Here is a 19,121-nt window from a genome sequence, read left to right on the forward strand (position 1 = left end):
CCTTTTATGATCCCTAGTTCCACCTCCAGCCTCTGGCTACTGCACTCCTGCTGCCTGGCTTGTAGTCCTCCTCCTCTGGGAAAAAGTTGCTGTTGCTTTTGTTATGGTTAACCTATCTTGATGCAGCTGGGGCAGAGCTATGTGGCGGTAGACATTGAAAAACTTCCCTCTAGCTAATGGACACTGAACAAAATCTATAGATCAGGACCTTTGTGTGTGTGTCTTTAAATCTTGACTCTCTGAAGGTAGTACCTACAGTTCTAGTGCTGTTTGTCTGGTCTGGGGTTCCTGTCTCAACCCAGATGGTGGCATTTGTGATTCCTACGATTGGCTCTTAGTTAAATCATCTGAGGGGTGCAGAAGTCTGCTTTAAAACTCGTTCCCTTCAGGCTCCTCAGGACTGGACCAAACCAAGTAACAAAGTCTAGACAAAAATCAAAGCCAGGGTTAACTGCGGAAAATCTCATCTTAGAAGATCCATTGGTACTAGACAAGGTTGAGAGTTATGGACAAAGGCCTTGCCACATTACAGGCAGAAGGAGGTCTTGCTACTGTGGGTCACCTGCAGAAGTAAGTGGGAACTCTCTTGGCACACTTGCTGCAAATGTGAGGCCTGTGTGCATATGCTGGTCTTGTCCACAGGAAACTTCTAGGGTTTCTTGCCCACGTGTGAATATTGATGGAGCTGTGGTGTAAGATTTTGCCACATTCTAGAAAGGTCATTTGGTCAAGTGGATGCGCTGGTGTTCAGTGAACATGGTGTTCTCACTAAAGCCACGTCCACATTCAAGACACCTGAAGGGTGGCTCTCCATTGTGAGTGCGCTGGTGCCGTAGGCAGTTTGAGCTGTTGGTGAAGTTCTTGCCACATTCACAGCAATTGTAGGGCTTCTCCCCTGTGTGTGAACGCTGGTGTTCCAGCAGATAGGAACTGCGCCCAAAGCTGTCTCCACACCAGGCACAAAAGTAGGGCTTCTCACCTGTGTGACAGCGCTGGTGCTGTAAAAGGTTGGAGCTCAGGCTAAAACTCTTGCCACAGAGTCCACAGCGGTAGGGTTTCTCGCCAGTGTGAGTACGCTGGTGCTGGATCAGGTTGGAGCTAACCCGGAAAGCCTTACCACACTCGGCACAAGCATAGGGCTTTTCCCCAGTGTGCACCCGCTGGTGCTTTGCTAGGTCTGCACTGCGGCCAAAGGCCTCTCCGCACTCCATGCACTTATGAGGCCGGAGACCTGAGTGAGAACGCCGGTGTTTAGTGAGATTGGAGCTGAGGCTGAAGCAACGGCCACATTCCGGGCAGGGGTATGGCTTTTCACCAGTGTGCACTCTGTAATGCTTAACCAGATCTGAGCCACGCCGGAAGCTTTTGTCACACTCTGGACAGCTGTAAGGCCGGTCACACCCATGGCTGCTTTGATGGTGAATGAGGTCAGAGAGCTTGGCTACAGCTAGCCCACAACTCCGGCACCTGAAAGCTTTGGGGACTGCAGGATCACTGGTCTTGGCAAAGGTTTCTTCCTCAGGGGCAGAGCCTGACCTACATAGGTACTGCTGGCCCAGCAACTTTTCTTCGGCTGCTGGTTGCTCTGGCAGCGCCAGGAGGGGGCGCTCATGCAGCACAGCCTCGCGATCGAGGGGCGACCTGGGGGCTCCCGGGGATTTTGATGTCCGGCTCCCCAGCAGCTTCGCCCCATCGAGAGCCACTTCTGGCGCCGCAAGCTCCATGGCGGGCGAGAAGTGCTCGTTTTCCTAAACGCCACCTACTTAACTCATCAGTTCAGCTGGAAAAAGAGGTACTGGAGGATTGGAGGCCAGCACCGGAAACGGAAAGGTCCAGAAGCCCGAGCAGCTCTAGGAAGCGGCAGCGAACTTTCCCGGTAGGTTTAACTCTCCCATTCGCTTAGAGAGAGCTCTCCGTCAGGAACTCAGCCCTTTTGATACGGCTTGGGGTCCCGGCGAACCCGTCAGTCCGGCCTTCCGGGCCGTCGACCACCGCGCCTGAGGGTTGCCAAGGAAAGTCTGAACGTCGCTGACAAGGATGTACCGGGAGCGAAGTAGCTAAGTCATGTTGGGCAGCACTGAGACTCCATAGCGGGGCGTCTGGCTCTAGGAGCAACAGCTCACTCAACAACAGCCCTGGCAGGAGGAGTTTCTCACCCACCTCCAACAGCACTAAGCTTGGCGCCGACTACATATCCCAGCATGCACCGCACGCGCCTCTTACTTTCACACAGATAAACACCATTCTCGCTATGTCTTCTGCGACTGTGCAAGTACCCGTGTTCCAGAATTTAGAACTTCAACTTCCGACTCGCAAGATAACTGCGGCGGCGCTATTCGGAGGAGCAGCCAGGCCACGCCTCCCTCACCCAGTTCCGCTCTCTCAGAGAGCCGGCGAGACGCGGGGCGGAGCCTTAGGCCCGGGCCAAGATGGCGGCTGCGAGACCGACCCTTACGGACTCGCTCTCGTTCTGCCTCGCGCAACTCACGGCGGCGGCCGGGGAGGGGCCAGGTGGGGCAAAGGACCCAGCTACCAACGAGACACCCCTGGGCCGCGCGCTCTTAGCTCTTCGCACGCGCCACATCAAGGCAGCAGAGGGAATTGAGCGCTTCCGGGCACGCGGCGGGCTCCGCCCCCTTCTCGCCCTGCTGCGCCGAACGGCTGCTGCGGGCCCCGCCCCTTCCCAAGCAGGCCCTGGCTCCGCCCCTTCTTCGGTTGCGTCAGCTGGTTCTTCCCCTGGCCCCGCCCCCGCTGAGGAGTTGCCTTTGACGCCTTCGTTGCCAGTGCGCCTGCGCAAGACGCTGGATTTGGCGCTTAGCATTCTAGCCAACTGCTGTACGGAAGGGGCGTGCCGGGCCCGAAGTGCGTAGACTTGGAGGCATTCTCCCTTTGGGTAAGTGCTCCGCCCCCGTTTCTTAGAAAGGCTCCACCCACAGGACCTGTACAGTCCTTAGTGCTCTATTTCATGCCTCCGAGTACGGGGCTTTGTGAGGGTGCAGCGCCACTCATCTCTTCAGGTGTGACGTATGTGTGACGTCACCGCACTCCTCATAAGTTATACCTGGACCTGCCCAGACCAGGACAAGGTATTGGCTCCTGCCGCGCTTTTGAGCAAATGCTTGGTCCTATTTGTAGTGCTTCTGAAAGCCAGTACTTACTGCTGTGTTCTCCCTACGCAAAGCTTCACGTGGATGAGCTGGGGGCCAGAAAGTATAGTTTTAAAAGTTCAGAAAATGGACCCAGAAAGTGGTACCATCAGACATACCAGGCGAATCATCCAACCTCTCCAAAGCTAGACGCTCTTATGTAATAACAATAGCTACCTGGCAAGATTGAAGTTGGATATAAAATGAAATTCAAATGTAGAATTCCCAGACTCCAAGCATAGGCCAGGTACTTAAAAGCACACGGTAAACAAGTTCCAGCAAAGGATAAGCCTTTCTGTGTACTGGCTGATTTGGTAACGATGGGAACAAATTTGGGTCATTGATTATCCTAAAAATTCTAATTTTTAAATTAAAATTTTTTAAAGATTAAGATCAATGTATCAAAAACTTGCATAGAATGAATGCACTTGTGCAGTGATGTGTTTGACAATATTCTTGACAGTAGTCAGGAAATACCAAGTTCTCTCTAACCTTGCTTCCACCTTGCCCACTGCACTGGGCAGTATTTCCTTTTCATTGGCAGGGGTGAAAGCTGACTTGGTTCAAGCCAAGTTACCTGGACTACTGTGACAGCTTTGGCCGTTCTTCCTGCCCTATTGCTTTCTCTTGTAATACCCCACCACCGCAGTTGCTGGGGTGCAGTTGCTGGGGTGTATCATGCCATCCCCCTTCGTAAAGCCCTTTTGTGGCTTCGGTTGCCTTCACATTAAAAAATTTTTTTTTAGATTTATTTAGATATTATGTATACAGTGCTCTGGCTGCACATACACCTGCAGGCCAGAAGAGGGCATCAGATCACATTATAGATGGTTGCTGGGAATTGAACTCAGGACCTCTGGAGGAGCAGTCAGTGCCCTTACCCTCTGAGCCGTCTCTCCAGCCCGCCTTCACATTTATATTTTGACTCCTTGCACAGGCATTTGAGGGGCTTTTTGAAGTCACAGACACCATTACCCTGGGTCGTTTGGAAAAGCTGCTTCCAAACCTGAGGCACTAGCCTTTCCATTTATTACCTTCTAGAAAATACCTATTCTGTCCTCCAGCTCACCTTTTAGCATCTTCTGAAGCCTTTACCTGACTCTCTCAAGGCACGTGGTTTTTTTTTTCTCCCCTCCTCTCTCTCTCCCTCCCTCCCCCGTGTCTCTTTGGGTTGTTGGGGATTGTTGCTCAGGGCTTGGTACAAGCACTCTACCACTGACCTGCGTCTGTGGCCGTTCACCACATTCTTGAGAGGATTGATGAGCGGCCAATCCGGGGCGTAGCGTAGCCCTCAGGAAAACCAACTGTTCTTGCAGTGACTATTCTTCAGTGTGTGAAGACAGACAGCATCCAGAACCGAACCGCCCGTGCTCTGGGGAACTTAGCCATGGAGCCTGAGAGCTGCGGGGACATCCACTCTGCTGGTGAGAAGGCTGTGAGAGTGGGGCTTCGCAGAGGCTCGCTGGAGGATGTAGATGTCTACCCTTGCTCACTGTGTGCCATCCTCTCCCTTCCCCAGGTGCAGTTCCCTTCCTTGTGGAGAGCCTGACGGCCTGCCAGGACTCACAGTGCCTACAGAGTATAGTCCGTGCCCTCCGCAACTTGGCAGACTCACCCCAGCACCGCCTAGCCCTGGCACAGCAGGGAGCAGTGAGGCCACTGGCTGAGCTCCTGGCTACTGCCCCAGACCCTGCACTGACCTCGGCCCTAGTTCGAGCTCTCTTGGAACTCAGCCGAGGCTGTTCCCGGGCCTGTGCTGAGCAGCTAAGTCTGGGTGGGGGACTGGGTCCACTTGTCAGCCTGGCTTCTCACCCTAAACGTGCGATACGTGAGGCAGCCATCCTGATCCTTGCCAATCTGTGTGCTCAGGGCCTGGTGCGGCCTGCACTGGGCAATGCTGGTGGTGTGGAGGTGCTGCTAGGTGAGCTTAGGAGGCGGCGGGGTCCCAGTGGGACCAGCTCAGCTTCCCAGCAGCCCCTAGTGCGGGCTGTGTGTCTCTTATGTCGGGAAGCCATCAACCGGGCCCGGCTTCGGGATGCTGGTGGTTTGGAGCTCTTGATGGGTCTGTTGCAGGATCCTGGTGCCAGTGCCTGGCATCCACGTGTCGTGGCTGCTCTTGTAGGCTTCCTTTATGACACTGGAGCCTTGGGCAAGCTACAGGCTCTGGGGCTTGTCCCTCTTCTGGCCAGGCAGCTATGTGGTGAAGCTGGCGAAGAGGAAGACGACGGCGTAGAAGCTGCTTCCTGGGACTTCCCTGAGGAACGGACCTCTGGGCAGGCAGAGGCAGGAAGCTTCCGAAGCCTCAGGTGAGACCTCGTATCAGGGCCTGAAGATGGATGTGCTTGGGGGAGGGAGTTTGTGTCTGCTACAGCCATCTTCCTTACCTCTGCCTCTGTTCTGCCTTAAGATGTTTACCAAGGCTTAGTCCCGATTCTTTGCTCTTCTCTAATATGACTTAGATCTGCCATCTGACGCTGGCTCCACCCTGTCACCCAGAATCTGGGCCCTACACCAGTTGACTGGGGGTGGCACGTGTCCCGGTTACAGTGGTATGCTATGGAGCCCAAGCCTTATTTTCTTTGTTGGTTTGTTTATATTTTTTTGAGATAATGTTTTACTTTGGAGCCCAGGCTGCTTGGATCTCACTATATAGCCCAGGCTGCCCTTGAACTTGCAGCTATCCTCCTGCCTGTCTTACCCTCTAGAGAAGTTCTTATTCTGTTACCATCACCAAAACATAAGGAACTGACTTCTTTGAGGCACCGATGGCTTGTGTGTGCAATGGAGAATGACAGGGGCTGCACAGACTGTCCCTTCCTTAGCTCCGAGCGATGGTCGGGATGTGTCATTCTTGTGAACTTTGACATCTCCCCTCTCACCCCTGATGGTCAACCCTGAGTGCCTAAACGTGATGAGGAAGCACTGCCTGAGAGCGTCTGAGTCTAGAGCCCTCTTCCTCCTGATAACCCCCATCCCTCACTGCAGTGTCTTCGGTTGCTCTTCTGTCTAGAACACTCTTTGCTGTATGCTTTCTCTCACATCCTTCAAGTCTTTGTTCGGTTCTTACCATCTTTGTAAGGGGTCGTGATCACCGTCTTATTTACTATTTGCCTCCTCCACCCGTCAGTATCCTTTCCCTCCTCTGCTGTCCCTACACACTACCCTGACTGTATGACAGCGGACCGTGAAAGCTTTGACAAGGGGTCTCACGGCAGTCTAGGCTGATCTTAAACTGAGCATCCTCCTGCCCTGTCAGCCCCGAGCGCTAGGACCACAGGCATAAAACACCTGGTCATACCACGTGCTTTTACGTGCTTGTGCTGTTTCTCCTCAGTGGATCATACACTCCAGGAACCACGTTTTGTTCACTGATTTTTCTTGAGCACCGAAAGCTGGGCTCGGCACATGGTGCACACTAGTAATTCAGAATGACGTGTGGCCCCATCTCAGTTTTGTGTCTTCCCTCCCTTTACATGCCTTTCTTTCACAGAGCTGTCTCCTTCCTTCCCTTTCTTCCCTTTCTTTCTTTCTTCCCTCGCCCCCTCCCATCTGTCTGCCTTTCTTTTTCTTTTTTGAGACAGTGCCTCATGAGGCTGTCCTTGGAACTCTCTGTCCCAGGCTTGCCTTGAACTTGTGACGCAGGACCACCTTTTTGATTCTGCTTCCTAGCTTTGGCTCCGGGTTCCGACTCCTTTTCTTCCTGTCCTCTGTAGGTTGTGGCTGATTTCTGAGGGTTATGCAGCAGGCCCTGGAGATATGTCCCCAGATTGGTCTCCTGAGCGTTGCCCGATGCCAGAGCCATCTGAGTCAGTCAGTCCTACCCCTGGCCAGACCTCAATGTCGACACCCCGCACACTTCGCAAACTGGGCCGTATCCCTGCTGCCACTCCTGAGGAGCCTTGGGGCCAAGAGGGGCCAGCACTGTTGCTGTTGTCACGCTTCTCCCAGGCTCCTGACCCAAGTGGAGCTCTAGTGACTGGCCCAGCACTGTGTGGCCTCTTGGCCTATGTGACGGGTGCACCAGGACCACCAAGCCCACGTGCACTACGTATCTTGGCACGTCTCACCTGTAACCCTGCCTGCCTTGAGGCCTTTGTGCGTAGCTACGGTGCAGCACTGCTGCGTGCCTGGCTCATACTCGGTGTCTCACCAGATGACTGGCCTGTGCCACGTGCCCGGCCTGTACACCAAAGCCAGCACCAGGAGCTGGGTATGTTTCCCCTGTCCCTACCCACACGAAAGGCCCATATCCTCCCACACCTTTTGTGGACCGAGAACCTCTACTTCCTACTCAGTTGCCCTCTTGTTCTCTCCAGCCTACCATCCATGGTGCTCAGCCCCCAGGCATTGAGGGCTTGGGGGGCCCCGGGAGGCAGAGAACTTGCCCTTCTGTCCATAGCCCTGGGACACAGAGAGTTCTGTTCTGTCCTTTGCCCAAACCTCGGGGCCAAGATAACCTGGTACCAGGCTTGGCTCCTCGTACTTTAGAGTCTGACCTTTCTGCGTTTCTTTACCCACTCTGTTTGGGGTTCTGTACTGTCCTGGGCACCATGTCCTCTCGGGCTCTGCTACCATTTTCATTGTAGACTTCCCTGTCTTCCGTGCCTGACTGTAGGCTGTTTCAGTCTTGGAGGGTCCGCATCTACACTCTGACCATCCACTTTCCTGGCCTCCTCCTTTGAGTTTTAGCTCCTCGTACCCCGAGTCCTGTCCTTGACCCCGTGCTCATTGCACTCCTCTGTTGCCTTCTTGCCCTGAGATTTTACTCTTCCCCTCCCATGGACGCAGAGCCCTGCCTTGCCCACAGCACTCCCGTCCTTAACCCTGAGACTGCTGTGCCTGTCCCTGCAGGTGAGATGCTGCTGCGGAACCTGACCGTCCAGGCCGAGTCCCCCTTCGGGGTGGGTGCTCTCACCCACCTGCTGCTCTCTGGGAGTCCTGAGGACCGTGTAGCCTGTGCCCTGACCCTACCCTTCATCTGCCGGTGAGGGGGAAGTGGGGGTCTTGCAGGGGTTGCCAGCAAGATTGCAGCTCTCCAGTCCTGCCATTAGCCCCCCCCCCCACCCCCGCTGAAAGACCCCCTTTTCCCCACAGGAAGCCCGCTCTGTGGCGCCGCTTACTTCTGGATCAGGGTGGCCTCCGCATCCTCCTCACAGCACTAACCCAGCCAGCTCCACACCCACTCTTCTTCTTCTTTGCAGCAGATTCCCTTTCCTGCCTCCAAGGCCTGATGTGTCCCACTGCGAGCCCAGCCCTTTTCCCTGCTGTGCCCTTGGAACTAGACTCACCTGCCCCCTGCCTCTATAAACCTCTGCTGGGTCCAACCCCTGTGCCAGCTCCTGACCTGCACTTCGTTCTGGATTCAGGCCTCCAGCTCCCTGCTCAGCGGGCTGCTTCAGCTACTGCCTCCCCTTTCTTCCGGGCCCTGCTCTCCGGCAGCTTTGCTGAAGCCCAGATGGATTTGGTGCCACTTCGAGGCCTGTCCCCTAGTGCAGCGTGGCCTGTCCTACATCATTTGCATGGCTGCCGAGGCTGTGGGGCTGCTCTGGGGCCCATACCCCCACCTGGCCAGCCCCTGCTGGGCTCCAAGGCTGAGGAAGCACTGGAAGCTGCTGGCCGTTTCTTACTGCCTGCGCTGGAGGAGGAGCTAGAAGAGGCTGTTGGCCGCATCCACTTGGGTCCCCGGGGTGGCCCTGAGTCAGTGGGTGAGGTGTTCCGCTTAGGCCGGCCCCGGCTGGCTGCTCACTGTGCACGGTGGACACTGGGGCCGGGGCAGTGCCCAAGAAAACGCGCCCTAGCCCTTACGGGGCTCGTGGAAGTAGCAGGTGAGGAGGCAGGGCCCCTCACTGAGGCTTTGCTGGCCGTGGTGATGGGGACCGAGCCATAGAACAGACACCTTTAGGTTAAACTGTCGGTATCCCTGGGGGAGCACCCAAGGCATGAGTTGGCTGTGAAAGAGGCTTCTCTCAGCATGGCGTGAGAGGAGACTGCGGAAGGAGCTATCCTCAGGGACTGGAGAGAGAATGGAACTGAATCCCAGGAAGAAGATGAGAAGATCCATACCTGAAAAGCCAACACCAGAGTCTGTGCACAGAGTCCAAGAGGACAGCTCAGGCTCCAGGGTCTGGTCTGACTCAGCCCTATGGTGTTGAAATTAAAAATCTGAGATTTGGACGCTTTTGTTGTGTGGTGCTTCTGCTTGCTTTCCTTGAAGAGGGGTGGGGAGTGTCTCCACCCTTTCACCTCTGAGGACCCGCCGCTCTGACGTGGGCCGGCCTTGGCCTCATTGCCTGGTGTTAATACAGACCTGGGGCATGGTGGGTTTCCCATGGGATGGAGTTTTGGACCCTGAAGAAGGCCTGCTTTCTGGTCACGAGTCTTCGTTGCTTAGACACAGTCACCTATCTAAATAGAACCTGGCCAGGGCTGAGAGGTTTGGGCTGAGTATGAGTGTGGCAGCATGTCATAACACCTCTGCCTTCTGGCCTTTGCCTGTCAGTATCCACGTTTGTTCTCATCTCTTGAGCCAGGTTTTTTTGTTTGTTTTTAAAGACATTTATGTGTAGGTATATGCATTCCATGGCTCCTATGTGGAAGCCAGAGGACAACTTGAAGGACTTAATTCTCTGCTTCCATCATATGGGTCCCAGGGACCAAATCCAGGTCATCTGGCGTGGCAGAAAGCCTTTGCCGCTGAGCCATCTCAACTGTTCCAAGCCAAGTTCTTAAGTGTCAGCGGCTTGCGGGAGACCTACTGTGTTCTTAGGGAGGGTCCCTGAGCCCCATTCTTGGTTGCATGCAGAGAGAGCCCCTTCACAGGCATCCAGGTGAAAGAGGGGGCACCACCACCTAGCTCAGCCCTGGACTAAGCCTGCCCAGATGGGGGCATTTCAGAATGGTGAGTAAAGGTGGCCTTGCTGACACTGAGCCTCTGGGTGTCTGAATCTCTGGATGGCTTGTGTATTAGGGTGTGGTGATGCATGCCTTTAATCCCAGCATTCTGGAGACAGAAGCTAGTGGTTCTCCCATGGCAGCCAGGGTTCCATAGTGAAAGACTATCTTAAAGAAAAAAAAAAGTACTTATGACTGGGCCCTTTCTGACCGATTTAGGCTGCCATGGAGGGTTATGCGGGCCTTCAGTGTTTTTATCAAACTTCCCAGGTTCTGACTTGCTCCTGGGTTGAGGCCTCCTATTCTGTTGCTTAAATCTGTCCCCCAGGATGCCTGTAAGACAGCAGTTGTCCATACCCAACTCCAAGCCTCCAGGTGTTTCCAACTTGGTTTCTTAGGAAGCCAGCCCAGGGACAGAGTCTCGTCACTCTGTGGCTGGAGTCTGTGCTGCTTTCTTCTCTGTCATCAATACCTTAGGAATGTGCTGCTTAGGAACAGGCTCTGGTCACCTCAGTGTGAGACATTTCCTAGTTTGTACGCCTCTAGCCATTCTATCTCTGGCTGGCTGTCAGAGCCCAGAGTCTGAGAGATCCCTAGGAGTGCCACTCCTGTCTCTAAACAAAATTCTGCAAAGGACTTGTCTTTTTTAGGTGCCCTGAGTGGGAGTTGGGGCCTGCCTGGCACTCAGGTGCCGGCTTGGGGCCCTCAGTTTATGAGAGTCCTTAAGGCAGAACCACTTCTGACTTGGCTTCAGCTGCTGGGACTCGCTGCCGCTGAGGCATAGGCTGGGGTGTGGCCTCCTCTGAGCCAGCCAGAAGGCTGGGTTGGGTGGGCCCTGGTGCTGTCTCTCTTCGTTTTCCCATGCTCAGCCCCCCCTCCACCGTATCCCAGCGGGTCCCGGCTTCCATACATGGTCACGGCCCTGCTTCTAACTCCCTGACGTCCCCCCCCACCTCGTCCCCCGCCCCCACCGGACACGGCCCCCGCCCTGCTCGCCCCAAGCTGTCCGCCAGCGCACCGCCATGGAGGACCTGGGTGAGTGGGGGACCGGATCCTCCTAGCCTCTCACCCCTGCCTGCATCTATCCTCTTCCCCACTCGCACGTCTCCCACAACCCAGTTTTCTCCCTCCATTTTTTGCCTCACACTGCTTGTGCCTCCCTCCCAAATCCACGTCCTTTCCTGCCTCCCCCTGCCTTGCTTGCGATGTCGCTCCCTCCGTTCTTCCCTGGCTCCGCTCCCTCAATCCTGCTTGTGCAATGGACAAAGCATTAAGGCACCCACGGGGGCCTGGATTTAGAGGCTCTGGGTAGGAAGGGGTTAAAGGATCCTTGGGTCCCGGGACTGGGAAAATAGTCTGGAGAGGAGAGTGTGACATCAAGTTTCGGATCTTCTCTTGAAACCACACCAGTATTTCAAGAAAAGAAGAGTTAAGTGTCCCTGAGTATAGCGGGGGGGGGGGGGGGGGGGGGGCGGAGGGCGGGTGTCAAGTAAGTCCTCAGGGCAAGAAAGAGTAATACAGAGAATGCCAAAGTGATAAAAGTTTACGGCTTCTACGGTAGATGCTCGGAGAAGAGTAAAGCGACAGGGTAAGGCGGGGGTAAGGGGGCGCTCAGAGATTCAAAGCGCCCCAGGCATCCAGTCCCCCCTATTTTGCGGAGGCTCGGGCTAGAAGCCCCATGGCATAACTTTTGGATCCAGCAGCAGAGGGCGCTCCTCCACAATAGTGCATGGATAAGAAGTATGGGGGGGGGGGGGGACCGCTCCCTGCTGGTGCCACTTACCCCTGAGAGAAGGACGTGTGTGTGAGTGGGCCAGGCTGTGTAAATATGGGAAGAAGTAGTGAATGTGGCACAGAGAACACTCAGTCAAGCGTGCAGCCGATTGACCGCTCTGGGTACAGTAAGAAAGATGGAGAGAGTAAGAGTCAAGTGACCGGGTTTGTATTTGGTTCCCAGGATAAGTCAAGGGCGATGTCTAGTCATAAATGTCCGCCCCCCCCCCCCCCCGCTACCGTTGTACTTCTGGGCCTTGGTCTGGCCCTCTCAGTATGTTTCTTGGCCACTGTCTTTAACACTGGCTTCCTACCTTTTCTGAACACTACCACTTAGAACCCTTTATCCTCTAACCTCTAAGACCTTGATGCCGCCGCCCCCGCCCCCGCCCCCGCCCCGCCCCAAACCTCTCACCCTGAGGGCCTCTCACCACAGATGCCCTGCTCTCTGATCTGGAGACCACCACTTCACACATGTCAAGGTTAGGGGCTCCAAAAGAGTGCCCACCAGAGACACTCACACCTCCCCCACCCTATGGCCACCAACCACAGGTGAGATGAGATTCTGGGGTCTGGGGCAGCCATTAGGGCCTGGGTTGGTCTGGGTTTGGGGAAATTGGCGTCTGAGTGAGGCAAGGAAATATGACTGTCCTACATACGTCTCTACTCTCTATAGACAGGGTCTGGAGAATCTTCAGGTGCCTCTGGGGACAAGGATCATCTATACAGGTGAGGGGCCTGGGGACCAGGGCATGGAGATAGGGAAATCAGTTGAAGTTCAGATGAGGGGACTCCCCTACTCTAAACCCATGTTCCCTCCTGTCCCTTAGCACAGTCTGCAAGCCTCGGTCCCCAAAGGCTGTGGCCCCCGTGGCGCCTCCATTCTCCTCTTCCAGTGGTGTCCTGGGCAACGGGCTCTGTGAACTGGACCGTTTGCTTCAGGAACTTAATGCCACCCAGTTCAACATCACAGGTACTGGGGTTACTGAGCCGGTCTCTGATGGGGTCGGGGAAGGGCAAAGATGGGCAAGAGTATAAGGGACGTGGGCCTTTCTGAGGAGGAGCCCAAGGACATGGAGCCTTCACCGGGAGGATGGGCTGAGTATGGCTCTTTGCCAGTGTTATTCTCTCGTCTCTACAGATGAAATAATGTCTCAGTTTCCATCTAGTAAGATGGCAGAAGGAGAGGAGAAGGAGGACCAATCAGAAGACAGCAGCACATCCACTGTGTGAGCCTGGGGTAGCTGGCAGGGCTGGGAAGGAGGTGATGGGGCCTGGATGTCTGAGTTACCAGAGGAGGGTGGCGTGTTATGCGGGCAGGCTCTGAAGTTATACGACTGTGTTCTCCACAGGCCTCCCAGCACCTTCCCTGTCCCCTCAAAGCCTTCCGCCACCTCAGCCACTCTGGAGCTGGACAGACTGATGGCATCACTCTCTGACTTTCGCGTCCAGAACCACGTGAGTCTGGAAGGATTTGGGCTGGGCTCACCAATCCTGCTTTGATGCTTCCAATCTGTGGCTTTTTTTTTTTTTTTTTTTTTTTTTTTTTGACTCAACTTCCATGTCATCTGACTGCAGCTTCCAGCCTCAGGACCACCTCAGCCTCCTGCAGTGAGCCCTACCCACGAGGGATGCCCGACTCCACCAGGACAGGCTGGCAAGGGCAGTCTGGACACAATGCTGGGCCTGCTGCAGTCCGACCTTAGCCGCCGCGGTGTTCCCACTCAGGCTAAGGGCCTCTGTGGCTCCTGCAATAAACCTATTGCTGGGCAAGTAAGTGCAGCCCTGAGAGAGGAGGCATGTACTAGTATAGGCACCTCTGAGAACTAGACTTGTGTTTTTCCCTTTAAAATATTTTTTTAATTCTTTGAGAATTTAATACATTTATATAATGTATTTTGCATCTATCCAACCCCTTCCTCTATTCCTTCCAGTGCCCCCATATTTCTCCCAACTTCGTGTCATCTTTTAAAAACTTACCAAGTGCATGTATTGCTGCCAGTGTTGGTGGGAGGCGGGGGATGTTGCAGGACCATCCTTCAGAGCATTGCACCTTCCAGGGCCACATGCCTGAAAAAACCAGAAGCACCGAAGCACTCTTGACTAGCAGCCAACAGCTGCCAATTGCTCCTCTGCTGTGGGTGGCGCTAACCGAGCCCTTCCCTCGCCCTTGGTGTGGTTTGAACTGGCCTGGGACTTGTAGGTCTTGTGAAAGATCCATAGCTTCTGTGGGTTCATGAGCACAACCCCCTTGCCGTGTTGAGGAAGTGCTGATTTGCAGAAGCCTCCCCCAAATTCTGGCTTTTACAGCCTTCTCACCCCGTCTTCTGATGATCTCTGAGCCTTGTGGGGAGACTGTGTGCAACAAATGTTCCATTATTCTCTTTGAATGAGTACCTGTGAAATGGAAATTGTTTTTTCTTGTGATGTTGAGGCCTGAACCCAAACCCTTACATATGCCAGGTAGACCCTCTGTCACTGAGCTGTACCCTAACTCCCAGATTTTCTTTCTTCTTTTCTTTCTTTCTTCTTTTCTTTTTCTGTTTCTTTCTTTTTTGACAGTGTTCCATGTATCCCATGGTCTCAAATTCAATATATCATCAATGATAAACTCCAATTTCTGATCCTCTAGTCCCCCCCACACCCTGAGTACTGGGATTATAGACATGCCCCCGCCCACAAGTTTATTTGTATATGCCAGGTATTCATTGTACCAACTGAGACACAGCTCTGGCCCAATCCTTGAAATTCTGAGACAAGGTCTTACTATGTAGCACATCTAAAACCCATTAAGTCTTGCTTTTAAGCTGTGTATGGTGGCACACGCCTTTAATCACAGCGCTCAGGAGGCAGAAGCAGGTGGATCTCTGTGAGTTCAAGGTCAGCCTAGTCTATAAAACAAGTCCCAGACAGCCAGGACCACAAGAGAAACAAACAAACAAACAAACAAAACCAAAAAACCAACCAACCAACCAACCAAGTAAGTCTTGTTTTTATATCCCAAGTTCTAGCATTTTCAGCATATGCCACTATACCCACTTAAAGTAGACATTATTGTTTATATTTTTCTGTGTTTTTTAATTTAATTTTTAATTTTTTTTTTTTTTTTTTTTTTTTTTTTTTTAGTTTTTCGAGACAGGGTTTCTCTGTGTAGCCTTGGCCATCCTGGACTCACTTTGTAGACTAGGCTGGCCTCGAACTCACAGTGATCCGCCTGCCTCTGCCTCCCGAGTGCTGGGATTAAAGGCGTGCAACACCACGCCCGGCCTATTTTCTGTGTTTTTTAAAATTATTTTTTGAGGTAGTGTCTCAACTGTAGCCTAAGTTGACCAGAAACTCACTCTGTAGCCAAGACTGGCCTTGACCTCACGACAGTCCTCCTACCTCAGCCTTCTAAGTGCTGGAAGGACAGGTACGGGCCACCATGCCCAGGCTATGTTTCATGTTTTCTTTCTTTCTTTAAATTGTATGTGCATTGGTGTTTTGCCTGAGTTAACAGACCTCTGTGAGCTGCCATGTGGGTTCTGGGAATTGAACCTGGGTCCTCTGGAAGAGCAGCCAGTGCTTTTAACTGCTGAGCCATCTCTCCAACCTTCTATGTTATGTTTTCTTAGTTTAAAAAGTTGTATGTGTGCTAGGGACTAAACCGAGGGCCTTTGCACACGCTAAATACATCTTTTGCTGTAGAACTGAACCCTTTGCACCATGCCTATTTATGGATGAGAAAACAGAAACTCTTAGTGATAAGCCATAGGGTAAGAATTTCAACCTGGCTACTGTGTGCCAGCCACTGTGCTAGTTCCTTTTCATAGCTCCATTTCGTTTAATCTTCCCCAAAGGCCTATTAGTTTTGCCTACTGTCTCTTGGCTCTCTTCCTTTTCAGAGTCTGGTCCAAGAGTCCTGGCTTTTGGATCATGGGTTGAGCAGAATAGCTGAGCCTGGTGCCTTAAGTACCTGACTCCTTTAACAGAATTGCTGATCCCAGAAAGCAGGGCAGTATGACTTCTGTGAGACCCTAGGTGCCTCAGTCTTCATAGGTTGCACCTTTACTAAAATTTACGTCTGTATTGGCTAAGGACAACTGTTTTCTGGCATGGTGGTGTTGCCTTAAGTCTAGCACCCTGGAGGTTGAGAGGTAGGAGAACTGAGCTACATAGTGAGTTTGAAGCCAGCACAACTTAGAAAGACTGTCTCAAAACAAAACAAAACAAACAAACAAAACAAAACCAAAACAACAACAAAAAACACCCCACACAAACTTTAAAGTAACTAAGCCTTTGAAGGATTGTGGTCCTAAACCCTTGGAGTAAAGCTGGAAGGCTAGCTTTGAACATTTGATTTTTTTTTTTTTTTTCATCCTGATCCGTCAAGGTTAAGACTGGGAAAATGCCAGGTATATAAACCTTAGCTCACCGGGCACCTTTCATGTGGAGAGCCACTCTGACAGAAACCTCCCATTCACCTTCGCAGGTGGTTACCGCCCTGGGTAGAGCCTGGCACCCAGAGCACTTCCTTTGCAGTGGTTGTTCCACAACCCTGGGAGGCAGCAGTTTCTTCGAGAAGGATGGGGCTCCCTTTTGCCCCGAGTGCTACTTTGAACGCTTCTCCCCACGATGTGGCTTCTGCAACCAACCCATCCGACATGTAAGCTTCCCACCAATTTACCTGTTTTCACTCAGCAAGGATTGGCCTCTCCCACCTCCAAGCCCACATCTTCTGTTTACCCACTTTAACCCCAAATTCCTTGTTAGTTCTTCAGCTTTCTCCAGGTTCCTGGAGGGAGGCGGAGGAAAGAAGGGACCAAGGCGACAGTAATGTCCTTTTTCATTGTCTGCAGAAAATGGTTACCGCTTTGGGCACCCACTGGCACCCTGAACATTTCTGCTGCGTCAGTTGCGGGGAGCCCTTCGGAGAAGAGGGTGAGAGCTGATATTTAAAAGCTACAGGTCCACTCTTTTCCTCAACATGAGTTTTCTTCTACTCCGCCTGCCCCTCCCTATTCACCCATGGGCTCCCGCCCACTCCCGTCCTTTTCTAGTTCTAGACCCTGTCCTTCCCTCCCTACTGCCCATACCCACTGCCACTCCTGGATCTTTGTAGTCCTGCCCACATCTCCTGTCCCTGCCCCCAGGTTTCCACGAGCGGGAGGGCCGCCCCTACTGCCGGCGGGACTTCCTGCAGCTGTTCGCCCCGCGCTGCCAGGGCTGCCAAGGTCCCATCTTGGATAACTACATCTCAGCACTCAGCGCGCTCTGGCACCCAGACTGCTTCGTCTGCAGGGTTCGTGGTTGTGGGGAGCCGGCAAGGAGCCCAGGGTGGGGGGCGATCGATCGGAAGGGCTGCTTTACTTCTGCGGGGAGGCTGCCCGAGTCACGGTGGATGGATGTTAGTTTTCCACACAGGTTACCTGGTCAGAGATTTGCCTTATTTTGTCAATACTTCCTTCTGGTAGGAATGCCTCGCACCCTTCTCGGGAGGCAGCTTTTTTGAGCACGAGGGGCGCCCGCTGTGTGAAAACCATTTCCATGCCCAGCGCGGTTCATTGTGTGGCACGTGTGGCCTCCCCGTGACTGGCCGCTGCGTGTCTGCTCTGGGCCGCCGCTTCCACCCAGATCACTTTACCTGCACCTTCTGCCTGCGTCCGCTCACCAAAGGCTCCTTCCAGGAGCGTGCCAGCAAGCCTTACTGCCAGCCGTGCTTCCTGAAGCTCTTCGGCTGATCTCCTCTTGGGATCACAGATTTCCAAAACCAACCCGCCAAAAACCCATTCGTAAAAAAGACTGAGTACTCCAGGTCCCCAGCTCTGGAGCTACCCAGACATCCCTGCCCCTATCCTCACTCCCGTCCCTGCTGTGACCCAGCCACTGGAGAGACCTACCTACCCACAGGCTTGTCAAGCTCTGAAAGGGCCCCACACGCCTTAAAAACCCCACTAGCCTGGAATGTAGATCTCACTCTGACCTCATGCTGGTTCTTGTCACCCGACCTATCAGAGGTCAGGATGTCCCTGTCCCTCCGAGGCTCACTATTCTTGTACACTTTTTTTTTCTACAAACATAAAAACACACTCCACACCTCACAGTGCTGGAGAACCTTGCTTTACAACCCTTGTCCGATTCATACTCTGAGGGCTCTAGGCCACAGGCCTGTGGAACTGCTCTCTCCTGGTTTGTTGGGATGACAGCAGACATCAGATGAAGCCGTGGAGAGGCATGCCTGTGATCTCAACGTGGAGGACAGGGCAGACTATCCTCAGTTGCATAGCAAAATGGAGGCCAGGTTGGGTTTTGAGACTATCTTAAACAAAACAAAACAAAACAAAACAAACAAACAAAATCCCCAAACACCTGGCAATTCACACTGCAATCCCAGCGTGAGGGAGGCAAGTTCAACACCTGTACAAAAGCAGTCTACTTGTAGATGGTGAGTTCCAGGCCAGCCTGGCTCCAGGGCTCTAATATAAGACGTAGTATCAAGAGGGTCGGGGTGGAGCAGCGCCAGAAGACCCAGGTTCGGTTTCTAGCACCCACAGCCATCTGTAACTCTAGTTCCAGGGAATCCAACACCCTCTTCTGGGCTCTACAGGCACCAGGTACATGCATGGCGTACAGACACTCATGCAGACAAAACAGCCACACATATAAAACACAAATTTTTAAAAAGGATTGGGGAAATGGCTCAGTGGTTATGAGTGCTGCACATTCAGAAGATGTGTGTTCCGTTCCTAGCACCCACATGATGGCTCACAACGATCTGTAACTCCAGCTCCAAGGAGTTGAGGACACTACTACTATTTTGTTTTGTTTTGCTTTGTTTTTCAAGACAGGGTTTCTCTGTGTATATTGGCTGTCCTGGACTCGCTTTGTAGACCAGGCTGGCCTCGAACTCACAGCGATCCGCCTGCCTCTGCCTCCCCAGTAACAGTTTTCAAAAGATGAAACACAATGGCTGAGAAACATTCGAAGAAATGTCCAATATCCTTAGTCATCAGGAAAATGCTAATCAAAACTACTTTGAGCAGCACTTGGGAGGCAGAGACAGGCAGACCTTTTGTGTTTGAGGCCAGCCTGATCTGCAGAGTGACTTCCAGGACAGCCAGGGCAACACAGAAAACCAGCCTTGAAAAACAGAAAACCAAAATTGCTTTCAGATTTCATCTTACTTTAGTCAGACTGGGCAGGATCAATACAACAAGTGACAGCTCATGCTGGTGAGGATGTGGGTTAAGAGGAACACTTACCCATTGCTGATGGGAGTGCAAACTCACTCGTACAGCCACTAGGGAAGCCAGTGTGCAGGTTCCTCAGGAA

General features: G+C 53.0%; 3 protein-coding genes across 5 annotated transcripts; 2 read left to right on the forward strand and 1 right to left on the reverse strand.

Moving 5' to 3' along the window:
- Positions 1-462: 462 nt before the first annotated feature.
- Positions 463-1,796, reverse strand: LOC127188969 (zinc finger protein 239-like). The gene has a single exon (XM_051145380.1). The coding sequence runs from the start codon at positions 1,722-1,724 to the stop codon at positions 720-722; it is 1,005 nt and encodes a 334-aa protein (XP_051001337.1). The 5' UTR covers positions 1,725-1,796; the 3' UTR covers positions 463-719.
- A 337-nt stretch (positions 1,797-2,133) lies between these two features.
- On the forward strand, positions 2,134-9,227 carry Armc5 (armadillo repeat containing 5). Its single transcript, XM_051145379.1, is given in 7 exon segments — positions 2,134-2,858; positions 2,860-2,893; positions 4,463-4,570; positions 4,666-5,452; positions 6,860-7,356; positions 7,998-8,130; positions 8,241-9,227. Coding segments are annotated over 7 exon segments (2,781 nt in total). The 5' UTR covers positions 2,134-2,429; the 3' UTR covers positions 9,034-9,227.
- A 1,482-nt stretch (positions 9,228-10,709) lies between these two features.
- Positions 10,710-17,596, forward strand: Tgfb1i1 (transforming growth factor beta 1 induced transcript 1). 3 transcript variants are annotated; one of them, XM_051145384.1, is made up of 11 exons: positions 10,986-11,072; positions 12,247-12,362; positions 12,487-12,539; positions 12,646-12,783; positions 12,952-13,039; positions 13,163-13,268; positions 13,389-13,583; positions 16,282-16,455; positions 16,649-16,730; positions 16,943-17,091; positions 17,264-17,596. In XM_051145384.1, the coding sequence occupies exons 2-11, from the start codon at positions 12,346-12,348 to the stop codon at positions 17,528-17,530; spliced, it is 1,269 nt and encodes a 422-aa protein (XP_051001341.1). In that variant the 5' UTR covers positions 10,986-11,072; positions 12,247-12,345; the 3' UTR covers positions 17,531-17,596. The 3 variants fall into 3 exon arrangements, with proteins under 3 accessions (XP_051001339.1, XP_051001341.1, XP_051001340.1); XM_051145383.1 differs by having other exon boundaries at positions 10,992-11,072; positions 12,641-12,783; XM_051145382.1 differs by lacking the exon at positions 12,247-12,362 and having other exon boundaries at positions 10,710-11,072; positions 12,641-12,783.
- The last annotated feature ends 1,525 nt before the right edge of the window (positions 17,597-19,121 follow it).

The sequence above is a fragment of the Acomys russatus genome, chromosome 5, assembly GCF_903995435.1.
Source record: "Acomys russatus chromosome 5, mAcoRus1.1, whole genome shotgun sequence".
Lineage (NCBI taxonomy): Eukaryota > Metazoa > Chordata > Mammalia > Rodentia > Muridae > Acomys > Acomys russatus.

Coding starts and splice junctions, on each gene's coding strand:
- Tgfb1i1 (XM_051145382.1), top strand. CDS start 10,899: ATGCTCAGCCCCCCCTCCACCGTATCCCAGCGGGTCCCGGCTTCCATA. Junction 12,784..12,951: donor CACCCAGTTCAACATCACAG/GTACTGGGGTTA, acceptor TCGTCTCTACAG/ATGAAATAATGTCTCAGTTT. Junction 16,456..16,648: donor GCAACCAACCCATCCGACAT/GTAAGCTTCCCA, acceptor CATTGTCTGCAG/AAAATGGTTACCGCTTTGGG.
- LOC127188969 (XM_051145380.1), bottom strand. CDS start 1,724: ATGGAGCTTGCGGCGCCAGAAGTGGCTCTCGATGGGGCGAAGCTGCTG.